This window comes from Papaver somniferum, chromosome 6 (assembly GCF_003573695.1).
Source record: "Papaver somniferum cultivar HN1 chromosome 6, ASM357369v1, whole genome shotgun sequence".
NCBI lineage: Eukaryota > Viridiplantae > Streptophyta > Magnoliopsida > Ranunculales > Papaveraceae > Papaver > Papaver somniferum.
Window position 1 is genome coordinate 111,730,512 of NC_039363.1, and position 18,399 is coordinate 111,748,910.

General features: G+C 36.9%; 2 protein-coding genes across 2 annotated transcripts; both read left to right on the plus strand.

Moving 5' to 3' along the window:
- Positions 1-992: 992 nt before the first annotated feature.
- LOC113288869 (E3 ubiquitin ligase BIG BROTHER-related-like) lies at positions 993-4,242 on the plus strand. Its single transcript, XM_026538003.1, has 7 exons — positions 993-1,604; positions 1,777-2,131; positions 2,241-2,296; positions 3,116-3,154; positions 3,237-3,355; positions 3,447-3,555; positions 3,949-4,242. Exons 1-7 carry the CDS (start codon positions 1,398-1,400, stop codon positions 4,000-4,002), a joined length of 939 nt encoding a protein of 312 aa, XP_026393788.1. The 5' UTR covers positions 993-1,397; the 3' UTR covers positions 4,003-4,242.
- Positions 4,243-5,196: 954 nt separating this feature from the next.
- On the plus strand, positions 5,197-8,007 carry LOC113288870 (translocon-associated protein subunit alpha-like). Its single transcript, XM_026538004.1, has 8 exons — positions 5,197-5,504; positions 5,926-6,096; positions 6,180-6,230; positions 6,502-6,590; positions 6,812-6,889; positions 7,046-7,249; positions 7,527-7,598; positions 7,717-8,007. Exons 1-8 carry the CDS (start codon positions 5,432-5,434, stop codon positions 7,762-7,764), a joined length of 786 nt encoding a protein of 261 aa, XP_026393789.1. The 5' UTR covers positions 5,197-5,431; the 3' UTR covers positions 7,765-8,007.
- Positions 8,008-18,399: the final 10,392 nt, after the last annotated feature.

Below are 18,399 nucleotides of genomic sequence, written 5' to 3' on the forward strand. Positions count from 1 at the left end.
CATGAACGCATCCTGTGCTGGCAGTCCCCAGGTGTAATTATCCCGAGCTTACTTATGGGGATATGATCGTTTTGTAATGATCCACCCGAATTCAAAAACTAACGAACAGAGAAGACCGACAAAGAAAATTTAGTTACTTTTAGAACAGAGAAGCATTTTTACAAGTAACATTTTAGTTACTTGTATAAAGCTTGCAAGAGTTTGGCAATTACTAAACATCCAATGTGACTAGTTCCAGGATTTTAAATTTATGTAATGGGCCAAATTTTGGTTGCAGGTGTATCCTTATCAAGATTCTTCCGCAAGAGTTGAGCAATTTCCTTTGATTGCCTGTGTGATATGGTCTATTTGGACAAGACGAAATGGTATTGTGCACAATAATAAGCAGGAAGAACCAATGGTTATTCTGTCAAGAGCCAAAGCCATGATGATGGATATACCTACAACCCCTATAATCAGCCGTATCTCTGTAATTACACATAATCAGTCAGTCTTATCTTCTTGGGTAGCTCCACCTGGAAATTGGTTAAAAATTAACACTGATGACGCTTGGAACCCGAATTCATAAATTGGATGTTCAGGTTTCTTAATAAGAGACTCAACCCACAAATTTATCTACGCAGAATCGACCAATTTGTTTTGTCTCTCAGCAGAAGAAGCAGAAATTCGTGGAATCAGAGAGGCCTTGAAAGTTGCGAAGGGAAGGAAGTTGGAACATATCATTATTGAAGCCGATGCGGTAGTTTTTATTGAGAAGGTAAACAAAAAACTCTTCTTACGGGATCTACAAACTCATTGTCTGTTCTACGATATTAAAGTCTTAATCTCCGATTTTCATTCGTTAACTTTTAAAGCTGTTGACTGACTGGCTTGAGTTGTTCCACCAGTGTGGCTCATTCCTACTCTGTGCAATGACCATACGGAGGGAGAGCTGATAACTTGTAGTTGTATTGTGTCTTGTTTGCTTATAAAAAGAAAAGACAAAGAAATCTCAAGATGCCGACCAACAATCCCACCGCCCCCGGCAACTTAAAATCCCAAACATTAAACCTGCCCGAAATCTTGTTTCAGATTCTTACGCTTACGTAAACAACGCATACAAATAGATTCGTGTCCGATTTTTAATAAAAGTAGTATAAGAAAAGGATCTTTTTCTAAATTCGATTTTTTTTTTCTTTTCTCTCTCGACAAAAATCCCATTTCTTTCACATCACTGCAATAAATCTTTAACTAGCTCTCTTAGGTATTCAATCTTCAATCAAAAATCCAATCATTCCTTCATCTTGAATCAAATTCTCAATAACGATCTAAGTTTTCGATCTTAATTTGATCGAAAGTTCTCTTTCCGGATTCCCCCCTTAGGGTTTTTGATTCTGGAATTTGAATTTTTGTAAGTTATGGAGAACATCAAGAATGGATCAGAAGGAGCAAAAACCAATGATTCAAACCCTAATTCTGTAGTTGTTGTGACAGAAAACGAGGTTGAAACGAATTTATCTCCATCAACTCAACAACAACAACAGCAACAGTCTTCTAGAACTCCTTTTACAAGTCTTAGTCAGATTGATGCCGACCTTGCTCTTGCTCGAACTCTGCAGGAACAGGTCTGTATTTGAACTTAAATTTCAATTTTGAATTCGGGTATCATTTTTTAGCTAGATTTTAATGTTATTGAATGCTGATCTATGTATGCTTTGTACTTAGGGTTAATGTAATTGGACTTATTAATGTTAATTAAGATTGATTTTGATTGGGTTGGGTTTGAATTTGGTATAGGAAAGAGCATATTTGATGTTGAGGATGAATGGGCATGTTAGTGACTATGGAAGTTCGGAAAATGGAAGTTATGATTATGAGGATGATGAAGTTGATGTTGATGAGGATGACGACGATGATGATGAGGATGACGATGACGATGAGGTTTTAAATCATGATTTGGATTCTGAGGATGGTGTCGATGAAGAAGATGCATTTGATGTGCATGCTCATGCCGAAGGGGAGGACAATGATCAAGCTGCCGAACCTGAATCCCCAACTTTCGAAGATGATGAGGCCTATGCAAGATATCTTCAGGAGGCTGAAGAGCGAGAAATGGCTATCCGCTTGATGGCCTTTGCAGGGCTAAATGATTGTGAGTTTGTCAAAAAAATATGTTTTCTATAGACAAATTCTTGTTTTTGTCACTGTCTTATATCTTTGAGATTAAATTATTTAATAGGGCTTTGTTTAAACTTTTGTAGTTCAAGGGCAACCAGACGAGGATGAGGATCATGATAGTGACGACGAATCCCAGCAGGTAATCTTGATTAATGCATCATCTTGCTTACACAGTTAAAAACTACTAGAGTTGCGTTTCCATTATGACACTGTCAAGCTTGGTGGATATCTGAAAATAGCATAATCTTTATCCAGAGAAATGTTCTTATTACAGTGTTTATATGAACAAACTTTTTCAAGTTCAGTTGTGACGCGTATCTTATACATAGACAACTAAGCAACACTTCCTCCTGGTTTTGCAACCGAGCATTTGAATACTCACCTTGCATAAACAACACCAGAAGGACTATAATCATAATCTTGTATGTAAAACTTAAGAATATTCGTAATCTTGTATATAAAACTTAAGAATATATTGGAACTGTCTGCTACATATGTGTGGGTGTTAGAACCAATGATGGGAGGATAACTATATCTTGTTTAGGTTCTTAGAGAACTTCATCCTGAATAATTCATTTTCATCCAGAAGATAATTATGACTAACATTCCCCTCACCACTTCTGGACACACATTTTTAATTTAGACATTCACTTTGATAACTTAAATTTGTAGATGGCCCCAGGAATGTCCACTCAGTGAGGTTTGTCACACTGGTCTCTAATGAAGAGATACAGGGCTCCAGCTAAGTGATGCTTTATTTGTTTGCATGGTGGTTATTAGAGCTGACCCCTCTCTTCCTTGATTATATTCACTTTGCTAGAACTACTTTTGTTAAGGTGCCTCATCTTTCCCATGTGTAGAGTGATAAGGGAGATTAGTTGATTCTGGACAAGATTGAATCTTAGTTGAATAAAGGCCCATCAGTTTTAACTTATTTTCTAATTGCTGATTTTTTCAGGACTGGGAAGAGGTAGATCCAGATGAATTGTCATATGAGGTATGCTATTTGGTTACTGGGGTCCTTAATGGAACTTTGTAAGGAGTGTTTGTTCTTATGAAATATGGTTCTGTCATTGTAGGAGTTGATTGCATTAGGTGAAGTAGTTGGAACTGAAAGCCGAGGTCTTTCAATCGACACAATTGCTGCTCTGCCTTCCGTAAGTTACAAAGCGCAAGAACAGGATGGAGGCACAGAACAGTAAGTAAAATAAGTCAGTAATTGTTTCTTAGTTTGTAACATGATAGTTTAGCAGTTTAATCAAATTAAATTTTGCATTTGTGTATTGCAGATGTGTCATTTGCAGATTGGAATTTGATGACGGGGAGACCTTGACTGCTTTATCATGCAAACATGCTTACCACCCCGAGTGCATAAACAATTGGCTGCAAATAAACAAGGTTCACTCTCTTCTCTTTAAACATTTATCTTGTTAAGAAAACCCCTTCATTCATATACATATATGGTTCGGTGTACGACAACCCAAATGCTAGACAACTATTTAATCAAAATTTCCCCACCTGCTTTATGTTTCCTAAAGCTAGTTGTCTCCGTGTAATAGGTTACTAAGTTGGGTATATAGATTTTAACCTGATTTTTATGCCTTTGGGATAGTTGAAAGAATTCTCCGGACCTTAAAGGGGTCCTGAAAAGTAGTCTAATTGATACCATCATGGAAGAGTGTTCCTGTGTTGCTTTTTACCATATTGAGCAAAAATGGGTTTAATGTTTTTAACCCTTCAAATGATTGAACTTAATACTTAAATATGCAATGGATGTTGGTCATGGTGCAGGTCTGTCCTGTTTGCAGCACTGAAGTTTCTACATCTCAAAGCACTAGCAGTTGATAAGGCTGTTCAATATACCCTCCATTATATTGTGGATCCTCTGCTTGAAGTGATATGCAAAGGAGGCCGGAGCTCTTCTTCTTTTCTCTATCCTTGTTCAGGGCTCTCATTTTCTTCTTCCTTTGTTTCAGTTTTCTATTTACGATGGTACTATTGTTTCAAGCATCATGTGCATTATAAATGTGACTGTTGGAAAATGTTGTTTGATAATCATATTCACTTTTAACCTTTCAAACCCAATTTATACATAGCACTTGGTAGGTTAGAAAAAAACCTCCTGTCAAACTTACAACCTGTTCCTTGGTCGAATTGGATGGTGGCAGTTATTCATGTACCAAACTAATGCAGGTGTTAAATTGCTAGGCATACTAGACTTGTGGTCCTTTCTATCCATTCTATCCATGTAGTAGGAGCTCTGGTTGTTAGGTGGGATGAGAACACTCATTTCACATCAGACGTATATTTTTCGGCATCTGCTTTTTTTCTTCTTATTATTTTTCTGTATCTGTTTCTGGCTTATTTTTTGTGCATGTTTAGCACATTATATGAATTTTGACCCTTGGCCCAAAACCGAAAAAAGGCTGGGCAAAGTTTGATGGGTGGCTTTGTTAGACAAGTAGGAAGGTTGAACAAGCATTGACATGGAAGTAGCAAAGTTGAAGAAGTTTGTTCACATATTACATGGGTGTTCAACTGCAGGAGAATGTGGTTGTTTTTCTTTGCTTACTTTGGTTTTGCCCGTCTAAAATTATAAGTTGCCAAAAGAGTGGTCTTAATGAATCATGTGGTCCTGTATGAACTACGTGAAAAACTTTGACAATGGCCGATCTTGGGATATTTTCTTGCTAAACTGCATCTGAGGCAACTGGCAATGGACACGGGACATGGTGACGGCTGAGAAACCACCTGTAAAACAAGTGGAGTGTATGATGCCTCATTTTCCATGGATGAACCACTGAGCCGGATGAGTCAGACAATTAAGCTCTCCACAACGTACAAGTCAGATACTCCAAATAGATCTGAATCAGATACACACCAAATGAGCACGAAAAACCCACTGACATACACGATCTTCAAAGACATCAAACACCTAACCTTTCTTTTTTTTCTAAATCAAATCTGAGTCGCCTGGACTCTGTACCCAAAAACTTTCTAGAAGTAATAAGTTAGTTCTGCCATCCGGAACAAAACGACAGTCGGAGTCTCCGATTTGTCAAGTCCCGAAAATCAGAACCAGAACTAGAAACCGGTTCGTAGTATCATGGAATAGACGTGGAACCAAGGACATATAACATCGAGCGATAAGCGTTGAAATCTATAATCTCACAAGGTTTTTGAGTAATAAGAGAAGACAGACCAGACAAACCTCAAAAGGAAAAAGGAAGAAGAAAGAACAAAAACATTTCTTCTCTTTATCATCGATCCAATCATGAAATCATCTTCAATGGCTTTTAGGGTTTTTCTTCTTGCTGTTCTTCTTCTCGCTTCACCATTCCTATCAGGTTTTTTTCTCTTCTTCTCTTACATCTAAAATCTCAATTCTAGATCTGTTTCAGCTGGATCCTTCATTTATGATTTTGTTTTTTTTTTCCTTACATTCTAGGGTTTTTGATTAGTTGCATGTTATAAGATCGGCTATGCTTAGACTATTTAGAATTGAGATCGGTTTATTTGTTGATGATTTTACTGGATTATTGACTTTGTATTCACGAGAAGGAGATTTGATTAATGGAGTTTTGTGTACGTAAAGATCTGGATAGTTGAGAATTTTAGATTACTCTTTGTTGGATCTTTGAAACGAAGCTATTTATATTTATTACTTATTTTGTAGTAGAATTGTCTTTGATGTTTACATCTTTGAAATTGATGTTGACCTGGTTTTGATTTATATTTTTTTACTAATTCATTTGAATTTCTGTATAGGTGTGAGGTGTCAAGCTGATTCAGAAGCTGATTTGGATGATGTTGTGGCTGATGTTATCAAAGGACATGAGGAAGCTGAAACTGTTGATGAAGATATTCCTGATTTCAGGAGTTGGGCTTCAGCTCCAGGAGTTGATACTGTCTGTATCTTCCCTAAGAATTTTGCCAAACGTAAGCAGAGGTTGATTTTTCTGTTCTGTATTATGTTCCATTTTTAAGAGGTGAAGTTAATGTTGTACTTTGTAATACTGCAGTTATTCTAGCTGGTGAAGAGAGTGAAGTACTAGTTGGGTTGAAGAATGAGGGTATGTTTGATTGATTCTTTTTAAGATTTGTCTGCGAATGTTTGTTTGCGCTTCTTTGTACTAAATTGGCAGTTCCTATGGAGCACTGAAAGTGGTTCAAGTCTTAAATTAGTTTGATCATGATTTTCAGATTTTGTTTTGATGCAAAATAAGTACATTGATAAGATTACTAAGGTCTATTGTTTTTAGTGTGTTTTTTCTTTGTGACTCCTGACTTAGGTTCTTGTTTGCTAAATTCACTGAAAGAGTTGCATTGTGAATGTATGAATAGGTGAATCAAAACTGACTGTCATTGCCCTTAGAGCTAGTCTGCATCTTCCCTTCGATCATAATCTGCTGGTGCAAAATCTCACTGTTCAGGTAACCCCATGAAGACTCTCTACCGTGTTAGATTGTTTTGTTTGATGGATTTTTCGTTCATCCAATCTTTGGCAAGGGAAATTGGAATTGTACTAGACAGTTTTCCATTTCAAGCCTTCCAATTTGTTCTAATACATTTTTATGTCTTTTGGTTTCTTAAACTATTACTTCGATAAGTTGAGCTTATGTTTATTGTTTATAATCTTCTGTCACAATTGCAGCAATTTTACAACGGTTCTGTACCAGTTTCAGCTCAGGCTACCTTCCCCTACCTTTTCTCTGTTAGCAAGTACTTGCAGGTATTTTATCTTCCGTGACAGTGAATACTTTCCTCTGACATTAGTATCTGTGTTATCATTCCACTGTAATTTCTTAATTGGTAAACTGTGCAACACTTTAACTCGTATGCACTAGAAGTTTACAGCAACCTTAATTCTATTTTGTTTTCTTTGCAGCCTGGAACATTTGACCTTGTAGGAACCATCATGTACGAGATTAATCAGAAACCCTACCAGAGCACTTTCTACAACGGCACTGTTGAAGTTGTTGAGGCTGGTGGCCTTCTCAGCATCGAGTCTGTTTTCCTCATCTGCCTTGGACTTGGTCTTCTCGCTCTTTCTGGTTTGTGGGTTTATGGTCAAATACAAAACTTCAGCAAGGTATACTATATACTGTTACTATTTTCTTTATATTCTGGTCTGAAACATCATTGTTGCATCTAAAGAATCTTGTTAGCATAATCATAATTGCAGTTGTTTCCTTCTGAAGAATTTCCTAATCCTGTCCAGCTCATAATGTATTTCTTTTTTCATATTAAATTATTGTTCGAAATAGATTGAGCTTCTGTTGATGCACGATACAGTGTAGATTCTTAGTTTTTCAAAGAAATGCATATGCTGTGCCTATTTATATTCTGTCTTTGTTTTTTGTCTTTAGAAAACAAAGAGGGCACCGAAGGTGGAAGTTGGAACAGGCACTAGAGATGCATCCATGGACGAATGGTTGGAGGTACAGAGCTGTCTCTTATATTTTCAATATAATGCGTCTGGGAGTATCTGAGTCCCCATTCTTTTAAAGTCATTGGAGTCTAAATGTTAACTTGTTGTTATTTTTAAACATCTCTCAGGGAACTGCTTATGCTCAGTCCAGCAAGGCAACAAAAAAGAAGAAGTGAAGACATTGCAGCTTTATATTTCTTTAGCAAGAGATAGGGGGAGAGAGAGAGAGACACGAACTAACTTACAGGGAATGTGGTAGAGCAGTGTTGAATAGAGGCTCCTCCCCCCTGGCCTTTTTTTTTATTCTGTAGCATGTAGAGGAAATTCCTGTTTTTTGTTTTTAATTGGAGTTTTAACAGAATTGGGGTAACTTTTATAGAGAAGTTAAAGCAGAAAAAAGAAGGTACAATTTTGTTTAAGTTGCTTGATTTTTGATTGCTCGCTTTTCCCAGATGCTTATGTTGATCTGTCCAAGGCATCCTTGTCTGTCTTTGTTGTTGTGTGATCTGCTTAGTTGGGTTTCAGAGCCTTCTGCTTAATATTTCAAGCTTTCAAAGCTCAAAAGAACTGGGACAGTGAAGTCCAAAAAATGCATATCGAGAAAGATGCATATTAAATGCGCAATGCAAATTATTTACTGCCTTCACTGGAATCTTGAATGTTGAGGCTTGCAATGTTAGTCTATGAAGCTGCTTTGGCCTTTAAAACAATTCATGACGGCTGATGTCTTTGAGAAACGACCGCCTTTTCTTTTCTTTGCTTGGTACTCCGTATTTACTACCGGAAATGATTTATCCACCGAGGGATAAATCCGGCAAAACACACCGCAAGAGATACTAAGGGGGGACCCACATTCCATTCTTACCATCCAATGCAAGAGTCATTAAATGACTGCCACACGATCAGTTCACGGGACAAATCTCGGTTGAAAGTTTCGGTGGGTCTATCATTTCCCATTTACTACTACCATCCCTTTAGAATCTTTTGGAACTTATCCATCTTTTAACCCTCCATCCCTTTATCTCCCCCACAAAAAACACACAACTTCGATCTTCTATTCCTTTGTGTGTCAAACCAAATTCTACACCAGTACACCACCAGTACAGGTACTTGGGCACTTCTCCTCGGGCCTGGAAAATTTTCATTTTTGTGGGTGAAGGAGGTGGCTAACAACAAGCCTATCCGAAAATAACCCTACCACCGAATGTACTCGGGCACTTGTGCCGGCAAGGTTTGAAGACGGCCGTGTTTGAAATTTAAACCCTTGTTAAACACGGCCATATATATACTTAATCAGAATTAAACCCTAAACACAAACTGTCTTCCTTGCTGCTGCTGCCATGGAGAAACGGAAGTTACAGAACCAAACTTCCGACCAACAGAAGAAGAAAAGAAAGATACAATCATCCTCGAATCAAATTCACTCAACACTTCTCAGATTGAAATTTCCATTACTACAACACAAGAAAAAGGAGAAACCCATCGAGGCATTCAGTGTTAATCTTCCTCACGCGGTAATCATCGAGATACTTTCTAGACTCCCTCCAAAGTGTTTAATCAAATTTAGCATTGTGTGTAAACTTTGGTCAACTACTATTTTCTCCGATTACTTTGCATCCAATCACTTCCTTCATTATTCACAAAAGAACTCAAAATTACTTTTTAAGTTTTATAAAGCCAAGACTTCGCAGTGTCCTTTTTTCTTGGACGGAGATGACAGCCAAACAAATATCATGAACCATTTTTTCTCTCTCCATATGGCCGAGAAATAGGATGGCTATTTGCCCCACCCAAACCCATCTCCGTGGGTACCCGTCTCTATTGGGTAGGTTTTACCCGTACAAACGGGATTGGGGTTGGGTATGGGTAATACTCGAAATTAGTGAAGCGGGGATGGGACGGGGATGGGATTCTAGGTCCCCGCCCCATACTCGCCCCGTATGTTCCCATTTTAGGATTTTATATTTTTATTAATTATTTATATTATATTTAAACTAAAATATTATATTATATTATAAAAGAAAAGGTAAAAGTATAAGATATCATTAATTATTTATATTATATTTAAACTAAAAAATTATATTATAAAAGAAAACGTAAAAGTATAAGATATCATTAATTATTTATATTATATTTAAACTAAGAAATTATATTATATTATTTAATTATTGTATTGATTATATTATATTATTTAAGCTTTTTTTATTATATATATTATATTACTTTATGTGTATATTACACAGTGATCCCAAAATGACAACTATATCCATACGAGGTGAATCCGAACAGTCTGAACACCATGTCGAGACAATTCCAAGTTCTCCAATGGATGATGACCATGGTGAAACTGCCGAGGCAAACATTACAGGTGATTGTGATAATGCCGAAGGTGAAATTGCTATAGTTTCAGGGAAGAAAAGATCCATAGTGTGGAACCACTTTGAAAAGAAAAAGATAAAAGGGGAAGACAAAGCAGTTTGCAAATATTGTCATAAACCATTAGGATGAAAAAGCACAAATGGGACTAAGCATCTACACGCACACATGAAAAGATGTCCTCGACGTAAACAGCAAGACATAAGACAATCAATAATCACTCCGAGTAAAAAAAGTGACGGAAGAAGTCAGCTTAACACGTACAGTTTTGATCAATCGTTCGCTAGGAAGGAACTTGCTTATATGATAATCATACACGAGTATCCGCTTTCCATCGTTGAACATGCCGGATTTAGACGATATTCAAATGCGCTTCAACCGTTATTTAAGGTGGTATCTCGGAGCACAATTAAAAGGGATATCCTTAAAATCTATGATGAAGAAAAAACTAAAACAATGGAGGTGCTACAAAAACATCAAGGTAAAATTGCATTGACTACTGATATGTGGACTAGTAAGCAAAAGAAAGGATACATGGTTATTACGGCTCATTTCATCGATGAATCGTGGATCTTGCAAAGCCGAATTATCAGGTACGCGTATTCATTTAATGATTTCAGGCATTGGATATGCACGTCATAAATGAAAAATCACTACCATTAATTTTGTTACTGATTAATTACTAGTTGCTACGTAGTACGGTCTAATCAACCATCTGAATTTTATTTTGTATTAGATTTATGTATGTGCCATGTCCGCACATGGCTGAAGTCCTGTCAGCCGCATTGATGGAGTGTCTGCTAGACTGGAATATCGATGGTAAAGTATCCACTCTTACTGTAGATAATTGTTCCACTAATGATCTTATGATCCAACTTCTCCTAGAAAAATTATCAAGTAACTTACTGTCTGGTGGAGATATTTTTCATATGCGTTGTTGTGCACACATATTAGCTCTTATAGTCAAGAAAGGATTAGAGGGGATCAAAGGAGCAATCGAATTGATTCGTAATAGTGTTGCTTACTGGAAAGCAACACCAAAACGAGTTGAGAAATTTGAAGAGGCCGCCCGTCAACTAAATATTTCGAGTATAAATAAGTTAGTTCTTGATTGTGAGACAAGATGGAACTCAACATACCTGATGCTTAATACTGCTATTAAGTATCAGAAGGTTTTTGCTCGACTAAAGCAACGTGAGCCACAGTATGATTGTTTGTCAGATGATGAAGATTGGTTGTTGGCAAAGGAAATATGCGACAAACTTAAGATATTTTATACCTTCACAGAGAAGTTTTCCGGAGTAAAATATCCTACCACCAACCTTTTCTTTCCAAGTTTTTGTGATATTAGATTGTCATTAAATGAGTGGAAAAAATCTAAAGTTGGTGTGATTAAGGAAATGGCATATGAAATGATAGAGAAGTTTGAAGAGTATTGGTTTGTGGTCAATGGAGTAATGGCCGTATCAATTATGTTAGATCCAAGGTTTAAGATGAAATTGATTGAGTTTTATTTTCCACAAATTTATGGTCAAGCTTTTTCAAAAATCGAAATTGATCGAGTACGCGATTTATGCGTTGATTTGGCGACGGAGTATGAACTGAAAGTAAAATTTGCTGAAACATCTGTTAGCCAAAATGATTTGTCTTTCACTTCAGAGATGCATGGTTTTAACGATGACGTAGATCCTTTGGAAAAGTTTGATATGTTTGTCTCTAATACTGCTCCTACTAGTACTGTTAAGTCAGAATTAACCAATTACTTAGAAGAAGATCTTTTACCTAGGATTGGTAATTTTGACATACTAGCATGGTGGAAGACAAATGGGATTAAATATCCAGTCTTGCAGTGCATGGCTAGAGATATTTTATCGATTCCAGTTTCAACGGTAGCTTCCGAATCAGCTTTTAGTACCGGAGGTAGATTTGTGAGTGTCCAACGTAATAGACTTCATCCAAAAACGTTGGAAGCTTTGATGTGCGCTCAAGACTGGCTATGGGATATGCTGAATGGTAATGAAATTCTCTTTTTATTGAAATGTTTTTTTTTTTTTTACATTTAATACATCATTATGGTTATATGATACACTTTCTTATTTTGGCTAGGTGGATCAAAATTCGATGGTGAAACATTTTGGGAAGAAACTGAAGCAGACGATGAGGTGATCAACATGGAGGAAGATACTTGATAAGAAATAATTAAGAACTAAAATGACTGATGCTCGTTTATAGACCAATTTGTTTTTCTTTGCTTGTTTTACGATGAATTTATGAGTTTGAAATTTTAAATTATTATTATTATTATTGGTTGAACTTAGGTATTGATTATTAAATTAACTTATCATATTTGAGCTTAATGTTATGGGTAACCCTTAAAAAACCCGCCCCGTACGGGTATTTCCCATACCCGCCCCATCCCAGATCAAGCGGGTAATGGGGAGGGTGTGGATTTTTTTTTTTTGAACGGGGCAGTGACTGGGATACAAAATCCCCGCCCCATGACCATCCCTACCGAGAAAGAAGTCGTGCCGAATGATAATGCTTTTCATAAGCTAGGAACTACTAAAAGTGGGTGTAAAAGGAAACTCATTATGTCTATACACGGTAAATGAGGAACTCATTGAGGTATGCAATCCTTCTAGACGTGAGATTTTGGTCATACATGCACCTCGTCCTACAAAACGGATTAAGAGCTATGGATTCGGGTTTGATTCTGCAACGAAGCAGGTTGTCTTTGTTTTTGATGTGTTTGTATGCATGGTTTTTACACTGGGAGGCAATTCACCATCATGGAGATGGAGAGAGATTCCGTGTAGTAATTATTGGCTTTCGAATGTCCTTCAAAAGCGAAACAATCAGCCGTCCTTTGCAATGGAGCTCTTTATTGGAAGAAACAAAATAGTAAACCTAGTGAATTGGTTATGTATGATATTCACGAAGAGAAGTTTCAAATCATTCAAGTTCCAGATGAATTCGTCGAACCATACCAACTGTTTCAACACAAAGGATCCTTGTGTGCGGGGCGTATGGAAAAATTTGGAAAGAAGAAGTGTAAGGTTCACCTGCAGAGGTTAACTAAAGAGAAGTACAACGACCGTGAATATCAAATGGTATGGACAGGTGAGCCTCCTTTCATTCTCGCAGATTTTAAAAAAGAGTTAGAGTTACCTCCATTGAAGGATCTAAATGGGAAGCAGGGTGCTCGTATAGTGACCGTCCATGATCAAATATTACTTCACTGGTTAGATGGTTTTGGACGTATTGTTCTCCACGACATACACAGAGATTGCCAGAGGATAGTAAAACGCCCTGATGGTACCCGCAAAACTCATTATTACTTAACCAATCACATAGAGAATTTCCGTTCTTTAAAAACATTTGTGCAAGAAGGGGTTCATACAATATTGCGCTCTTATCCTTCTCTACAAGATATTAAGAAAATGAACAAGAAGAGAAGAAGAAAAACTGATATTGCATTCTTGTTTTCGAGTTTACAAGGTGATGATCAAGTACCAAGGACTGAATTCTATTTTTAGCTCATTCTTTCTTTCATTATATTCAAATGTGTGCTTGTTTTTATTAGTTGTGCTCCAAAGGGGAGTTTTTTTTAGAAACCTGTCTTGAGGCATACTTAAATGTTTTGAGAGATACAAAACTATTTTAATTTATAAGGGGTGTCCTAGCAATAGGTAGATAACTAAGTTACCCTTAATTATTTTTAATTATTTAAATATTCTTCACCTAAATTTAAAACATAACAAAATCCAAAATCATTTTCATTCCTAACCTAATTTAATCATTATCAAATCATTTTAATTTTATTTTTATCGATGATTAATTGTTGATTCATAAATCGTTGATTAAAACCACGGATATAAATGATTCATGTGAAGCGTTGCGCAAAGAGATTTAACTTTAGATTCGCATGTTGGAATCCAATTCAATTTTTTGTTCTTCATTTTTTTTATGCAGTAAATTTTGTGTTCGCAAAGAAACGTATCTGAATAAATTTTGTATTTTGAATTATAACATGTTCACATTTCTTAAAATGTATCCCTTCGGAATCTCTTAAGAGCGTCCACAGTGGTGCGAGCATAACTAAAGACCAAAGACTAAAAAAAAAATCAAATTTAGGTTTAATCCGTCCTGTGGCGTAGCGGGTGACGAGTAAATTTGGTCGTGCGTTGATATAAAGTCCGCTTCATCGTCCAGTGTAGATAAAGATTACGCCTGGCATGGGGCGTTGATAAAGATAACGCCTGGTATGGGGCGTTGATAAAGATAACGCCCCAAGCAAAGTTTTCAAAACTTTGTGAAGGTGGGATCATGACTATATCAACGCCTGGGTGTCCGGCGTTAACTTTACGTACGCCCCATCCAGGCGGACATTATACCAACGCCCCATCCAGGCGGACATTATACCAACGCCCCATTCAGCGGACATTATACCAACGCCCTGCATCAGGCGTTAACTTTACGAACGCGCGGTTACAGGTGGACATTATACCAACGCCCGTCGGGTAGGCGGACATTATATAAACGCCCGACTATATTTGGATTTGGTCTTAATCGCCGACCAAATTTGGTCCGAGTTTTACTCTTTGATCAAATTTTGATCGATGGTCCGTCCCACTACGCCAGCCCACTCGACACCAAATTTGGGTTTAGTCGTCCACTGCAGTTGCTCTAAGTGGACGTTACATAAAGAGAACAACGTCAGAAGTTCTGGCTCCGGTTTAGTCAATATAAATTGTTTTGATTGGAAAGTTAAGTCATCTCAAAATTTAAAATCATAATCTGCAAACATACCAGCCAATGCTCCTTAATAGGTTGGAACTTGGGATTCCTTCAAGAGATTCTTGGGAATAAAAAAAGTGTAAGCTGATTGTGCATAAGGCCTTGGGCAGATACGTGGATATGATATCGTTCACCAATCAGCTGGTCGATTTGGTTGGTTGGTTGGTTCTTGTTTAGAGAAAGTATTTTAGCGAGTTACGTTCTACTTCTTAATTGAACTCTCTTTAATCTCCTGTTTAAGGAATTAATATAAATCAAAACCTCAACAAATTCGAAAATCTAAATCCCGATAGAATAAATACTGGAAAAGAACTTATATTTTTTATTTACGGGGATAAAACTAAAATTAATTAATGACAGTGAAAAATACATTAAAAAATGGAAAATTAAGGCAAAGCATCAGAGTCATGGAAGTATGTACAACAACATCGCCGTAGGCTTCTGTTTTTGTTGAAATTGAATTTTCGTCATTTGCTTTGCCATTATTATACAAAAAAATCATTCATTCATGATAACACTAAAACCTACTCTCTGTTAAGAACTCTGAAATAAAAGATATAAAAGAGACAACAAAAAGATGACTCGTCTACCAACACAGGATTCTAAATCTAAATTATATGGTGTGAGAGTGCTCGTGCGTTTCTATTTATATGACTAGGGTTAGGGTTGTCTCACTTTTCCGTCAGATATTTTCTCCGGTTTTATGTGTGCGAGACTCACTCGGGTACACGTTTCTATCGTATTGTATCATTTACCTCGGCTATACTCTTTCCGCACGTCACACTAGCCCTTTCTAGCTAGGCACGGTTTGTTGAGACTAGGGCTGCACATAACCGACTCGACCCGCCGACCCGACCCACACCCGTCAAAAATACCCGTACCCGAACCGACCCACCTAGGTATGGGTCGACTATGGGTGAGGCACGTGAAAACCCACCGTATGTTGGGTCGGTTGCGGGTAGGAACTTCCTTCACCCGAACCGACCCACCAACCCGCCCAATATTCCCTAGCATGCTAGTCCTTAGATTTTCTATCCTAGAATGAATCTCAGCCATTTGATTGAAAAAATAAAATACCTAACCCTAACTAAGCATCGCACTCGCATCCCACACCTATCACTTCGGCCTCTTCTTCTCTCCTTCTCAGAAACAGAGTCACGGAGACTCTTCTTCCCTAAATTGATTAATGGCTGCTTCATCAGCTGATCAGCATGCCTCGTCGGAAATGGTTTATCCACCCCTAGTAGTAAATTAGGTGTTAACAAAGAAGTTTATGGAAAATATTTGTCTCCTTCATTTTTAAGTAACTTTAATTTTCTACACTTGAATTCTGTAATTCTTCATGAATCATGATACAAGTAATTTGCAAGTTACGACGGGTAACCCACCACCCGACCCGACCCAACCCGCCTTATTGTGGGTCGGGTGAAAAGCGAACCATTGTTATGGTGGGTCGGTTGCGGGTGAAAAGTTCAATTACCCACCAGCAGTGGGTCGGTTGGTGGGTGAGGCCAAACCCGACCCAACCCGACCCATGTGCAGCCCTAGTTGAGACCCGGGTATCTGCATTAGTTTTATCTTGGAGTAGTATTATTTGTCAAACAATATTGTAAGCAGGAATTGATTTTGTAATTTTGGTGCTAGTAAATTCATGAGTCTTCATATGAATGTAGGTAACGACTGGATAACCAGTGATGCATTAAAAATTGGCCAACTTTTAACTGATCAACAAATTTCTACGAATGAAATTGTTCATAGAATTAGATCCCCATATGGTAAATTCCTATACTCTTAAATCTTAATTTTCTTTATATTTAATCAATTTCATATTTTGGTGCTCATTGAATTATACTTTCATCATGAAAGTATTTGATTAAAATCATTAACGAATACTAACTGCTCTGTTAGGCTTCATCTCTCAACTATTATATTACCAAAGGCGTGACTGAGATAACAACTAGTACCAGTTACTGACTAAATGATTCCACAATTGAAATTCAGTTCAGCGGTATTTGTTCTCTAGCTGTATTTTCCCCAGTCAGATGTGGCTGAGTCATATTCTTTAAATATATGGTCCCTCTTTATATATCAACACGTTTACAAATTAGTTTTAACAAAATAAATTCTTATTTTTCTCACACAAATTTTTTTTCTAAAAAATAACCCCATCCTCGAATCGGGATCCACTAAGAAAAAAAGTGAAAAGAAAGTAAACAAAATAATAGTTAAAAAGACAAATAACGAATTTGCAAGACCTGTCAACAAACTAAGAAGGGACAAATATTTGAAGGATGTGACCCGACAATATCATATCTGCACATGTATATTTCTTAGATCGTTTTTAAGGTTCACATACTTATCTTGTGGAAATTGAGTTTTTGCAACAATAAGATTTTGAATAGTCCATGTTGGATTTTTGTTTTGTTTCGTTTTCTTTAAGATTTGTGTGATTATTGTTGGATTTTATTTCATGTTTTGTTATGATCTTACTCGACCAAAAGGCCCCTTTAGGTGCTTATACGCTCTCTTGTGGGGGAGCCTACCCTGGCTATGCACCCAACATAAACATAAAGCGATGTTATTTCCAATTGTAACTAACTGAACAAATGATGGCAAATCCACAGTATCGGTCAAGAGAGTAATTTGATAGTTTGAAAGACTGGCCAAAGTACACTTTCCACTTATACTCCTAGATCGAAGATCCCCTAGGCTTTTTGGTCAACATGAAAGTTGTAAACCTTTACAGGTGTCTTGATATTTACAGTGTAGCAGATATAACAAGTTAGTTTGTCAATAGGGTCCCCTGTTTGATTACACTGCATTGATATTTTGTAGCACGAATATAGTTTATGGAAGGGTTGTAGAGAGGAATATCAAGTAGTGAACGAGATATTTATGAAGAAGTTTGAGTATCTGCACAATGGTCTGGAAAGATTGTAAACTTTCTTGTTGAGTGCTTTTGTAATGATTTTGGCTGCCTTTGGTAATAAAATTTGATGAATTAGCAAAAAAAAAAAAAAAACACTGTATTATATTTATTTTTGAAAGAACCAACATTTTATTTGTACACCTACACAAAAATTGAGGAGTTGATCAGGACTCAAGAGGATTCAAATGATCCCACAAGTTGCAAACTTATAACATGTTTGGTTGCATCTGACTCGTCGTTTGGACCTGAGTCAAACCCTGATTCGGCGCGAGTCAGATGTCAGACCGTTTGTTTTTTGTTTTGAGTGTTACCTGACTTAAACTTAATCCCTGATTCGGACCTGTTTGAGTCAGGTAATAAAATACTCCTTACTTATGGGACCAAGCCTCTGACTCACATTTTTGAGTCAGATGAGTCAGATATGACTCGAAAAACAAACATATTGTGTCAGATTTAGATGAATTAGGTGATTTCAGTCACATACAAGTGAGTCAGATTCAGACGAGTCAGACCTAGAAAAAAATGGTGTTACATTGATAACGTGCCACTACATTGGCTATCTAACAAAAAACCATAGAAGTGAAATGGATTTGTTTGAAACAAGTTTCTATTGTGGATACTCAGGATAACAAACCTTATATTCCAAGAAATTTGATATTATTCACCCATAATAGCTTTTTAAATGATTTTATTATCTCCTTTTATGTAG

What these genes read in the sequence shown, in the direction of transcription:
- LOC113288869 (XM_026538003.1), top strand. Translation starts at nt 1,398, where the DNA reads ATGGAGAACATCAAGAATGGATCAGAAGGAGCAAAAACCAATGATTCA. An exon ending in CTCGAACTCTGCAGGAACAG is followed by an intron (nt 1,605 to 1,776) that starts GTCTGTATTTGA and finishes AATTTGGTATAG; the next exon opens with GAAAGAGCATATTTGATGTT. An exon ending in ATTGGCTGCAAATAAACAAG is followed by an intron (nt 3,556 to 3,948) that starts GTTCACTCTCTT and finishes GTCATGGTGCAG; the next exon opens with GTCTGTCCTGTTTGCAGCAC.
- LOC113288870 (XM_026538004.1), top strand. Translation starts at nt 5,432, where the DNA reads ATGAAATCATCTTCAATGGCTTTTAGGGTTTTTCTTCTTGCTGTTCTT. An exon ending in AGTTGGGTTGAAGAATGAGG is followed by an intron (nt 6,231 to 6,501) that starts GTATGTTTGATT and finishes ATGTATGAATAG; the next exon opens with GTGAATCAAAACTGACTGTC. An exon ending in TGCAAAATCTCACTGTTCAG is followed by an intron (nt 6,591 to 6,811) that starts GTAACCCCATGA and finishes TCACAATTGCAG; the next exon opens with CAATTTTACAACGGTTCTGT.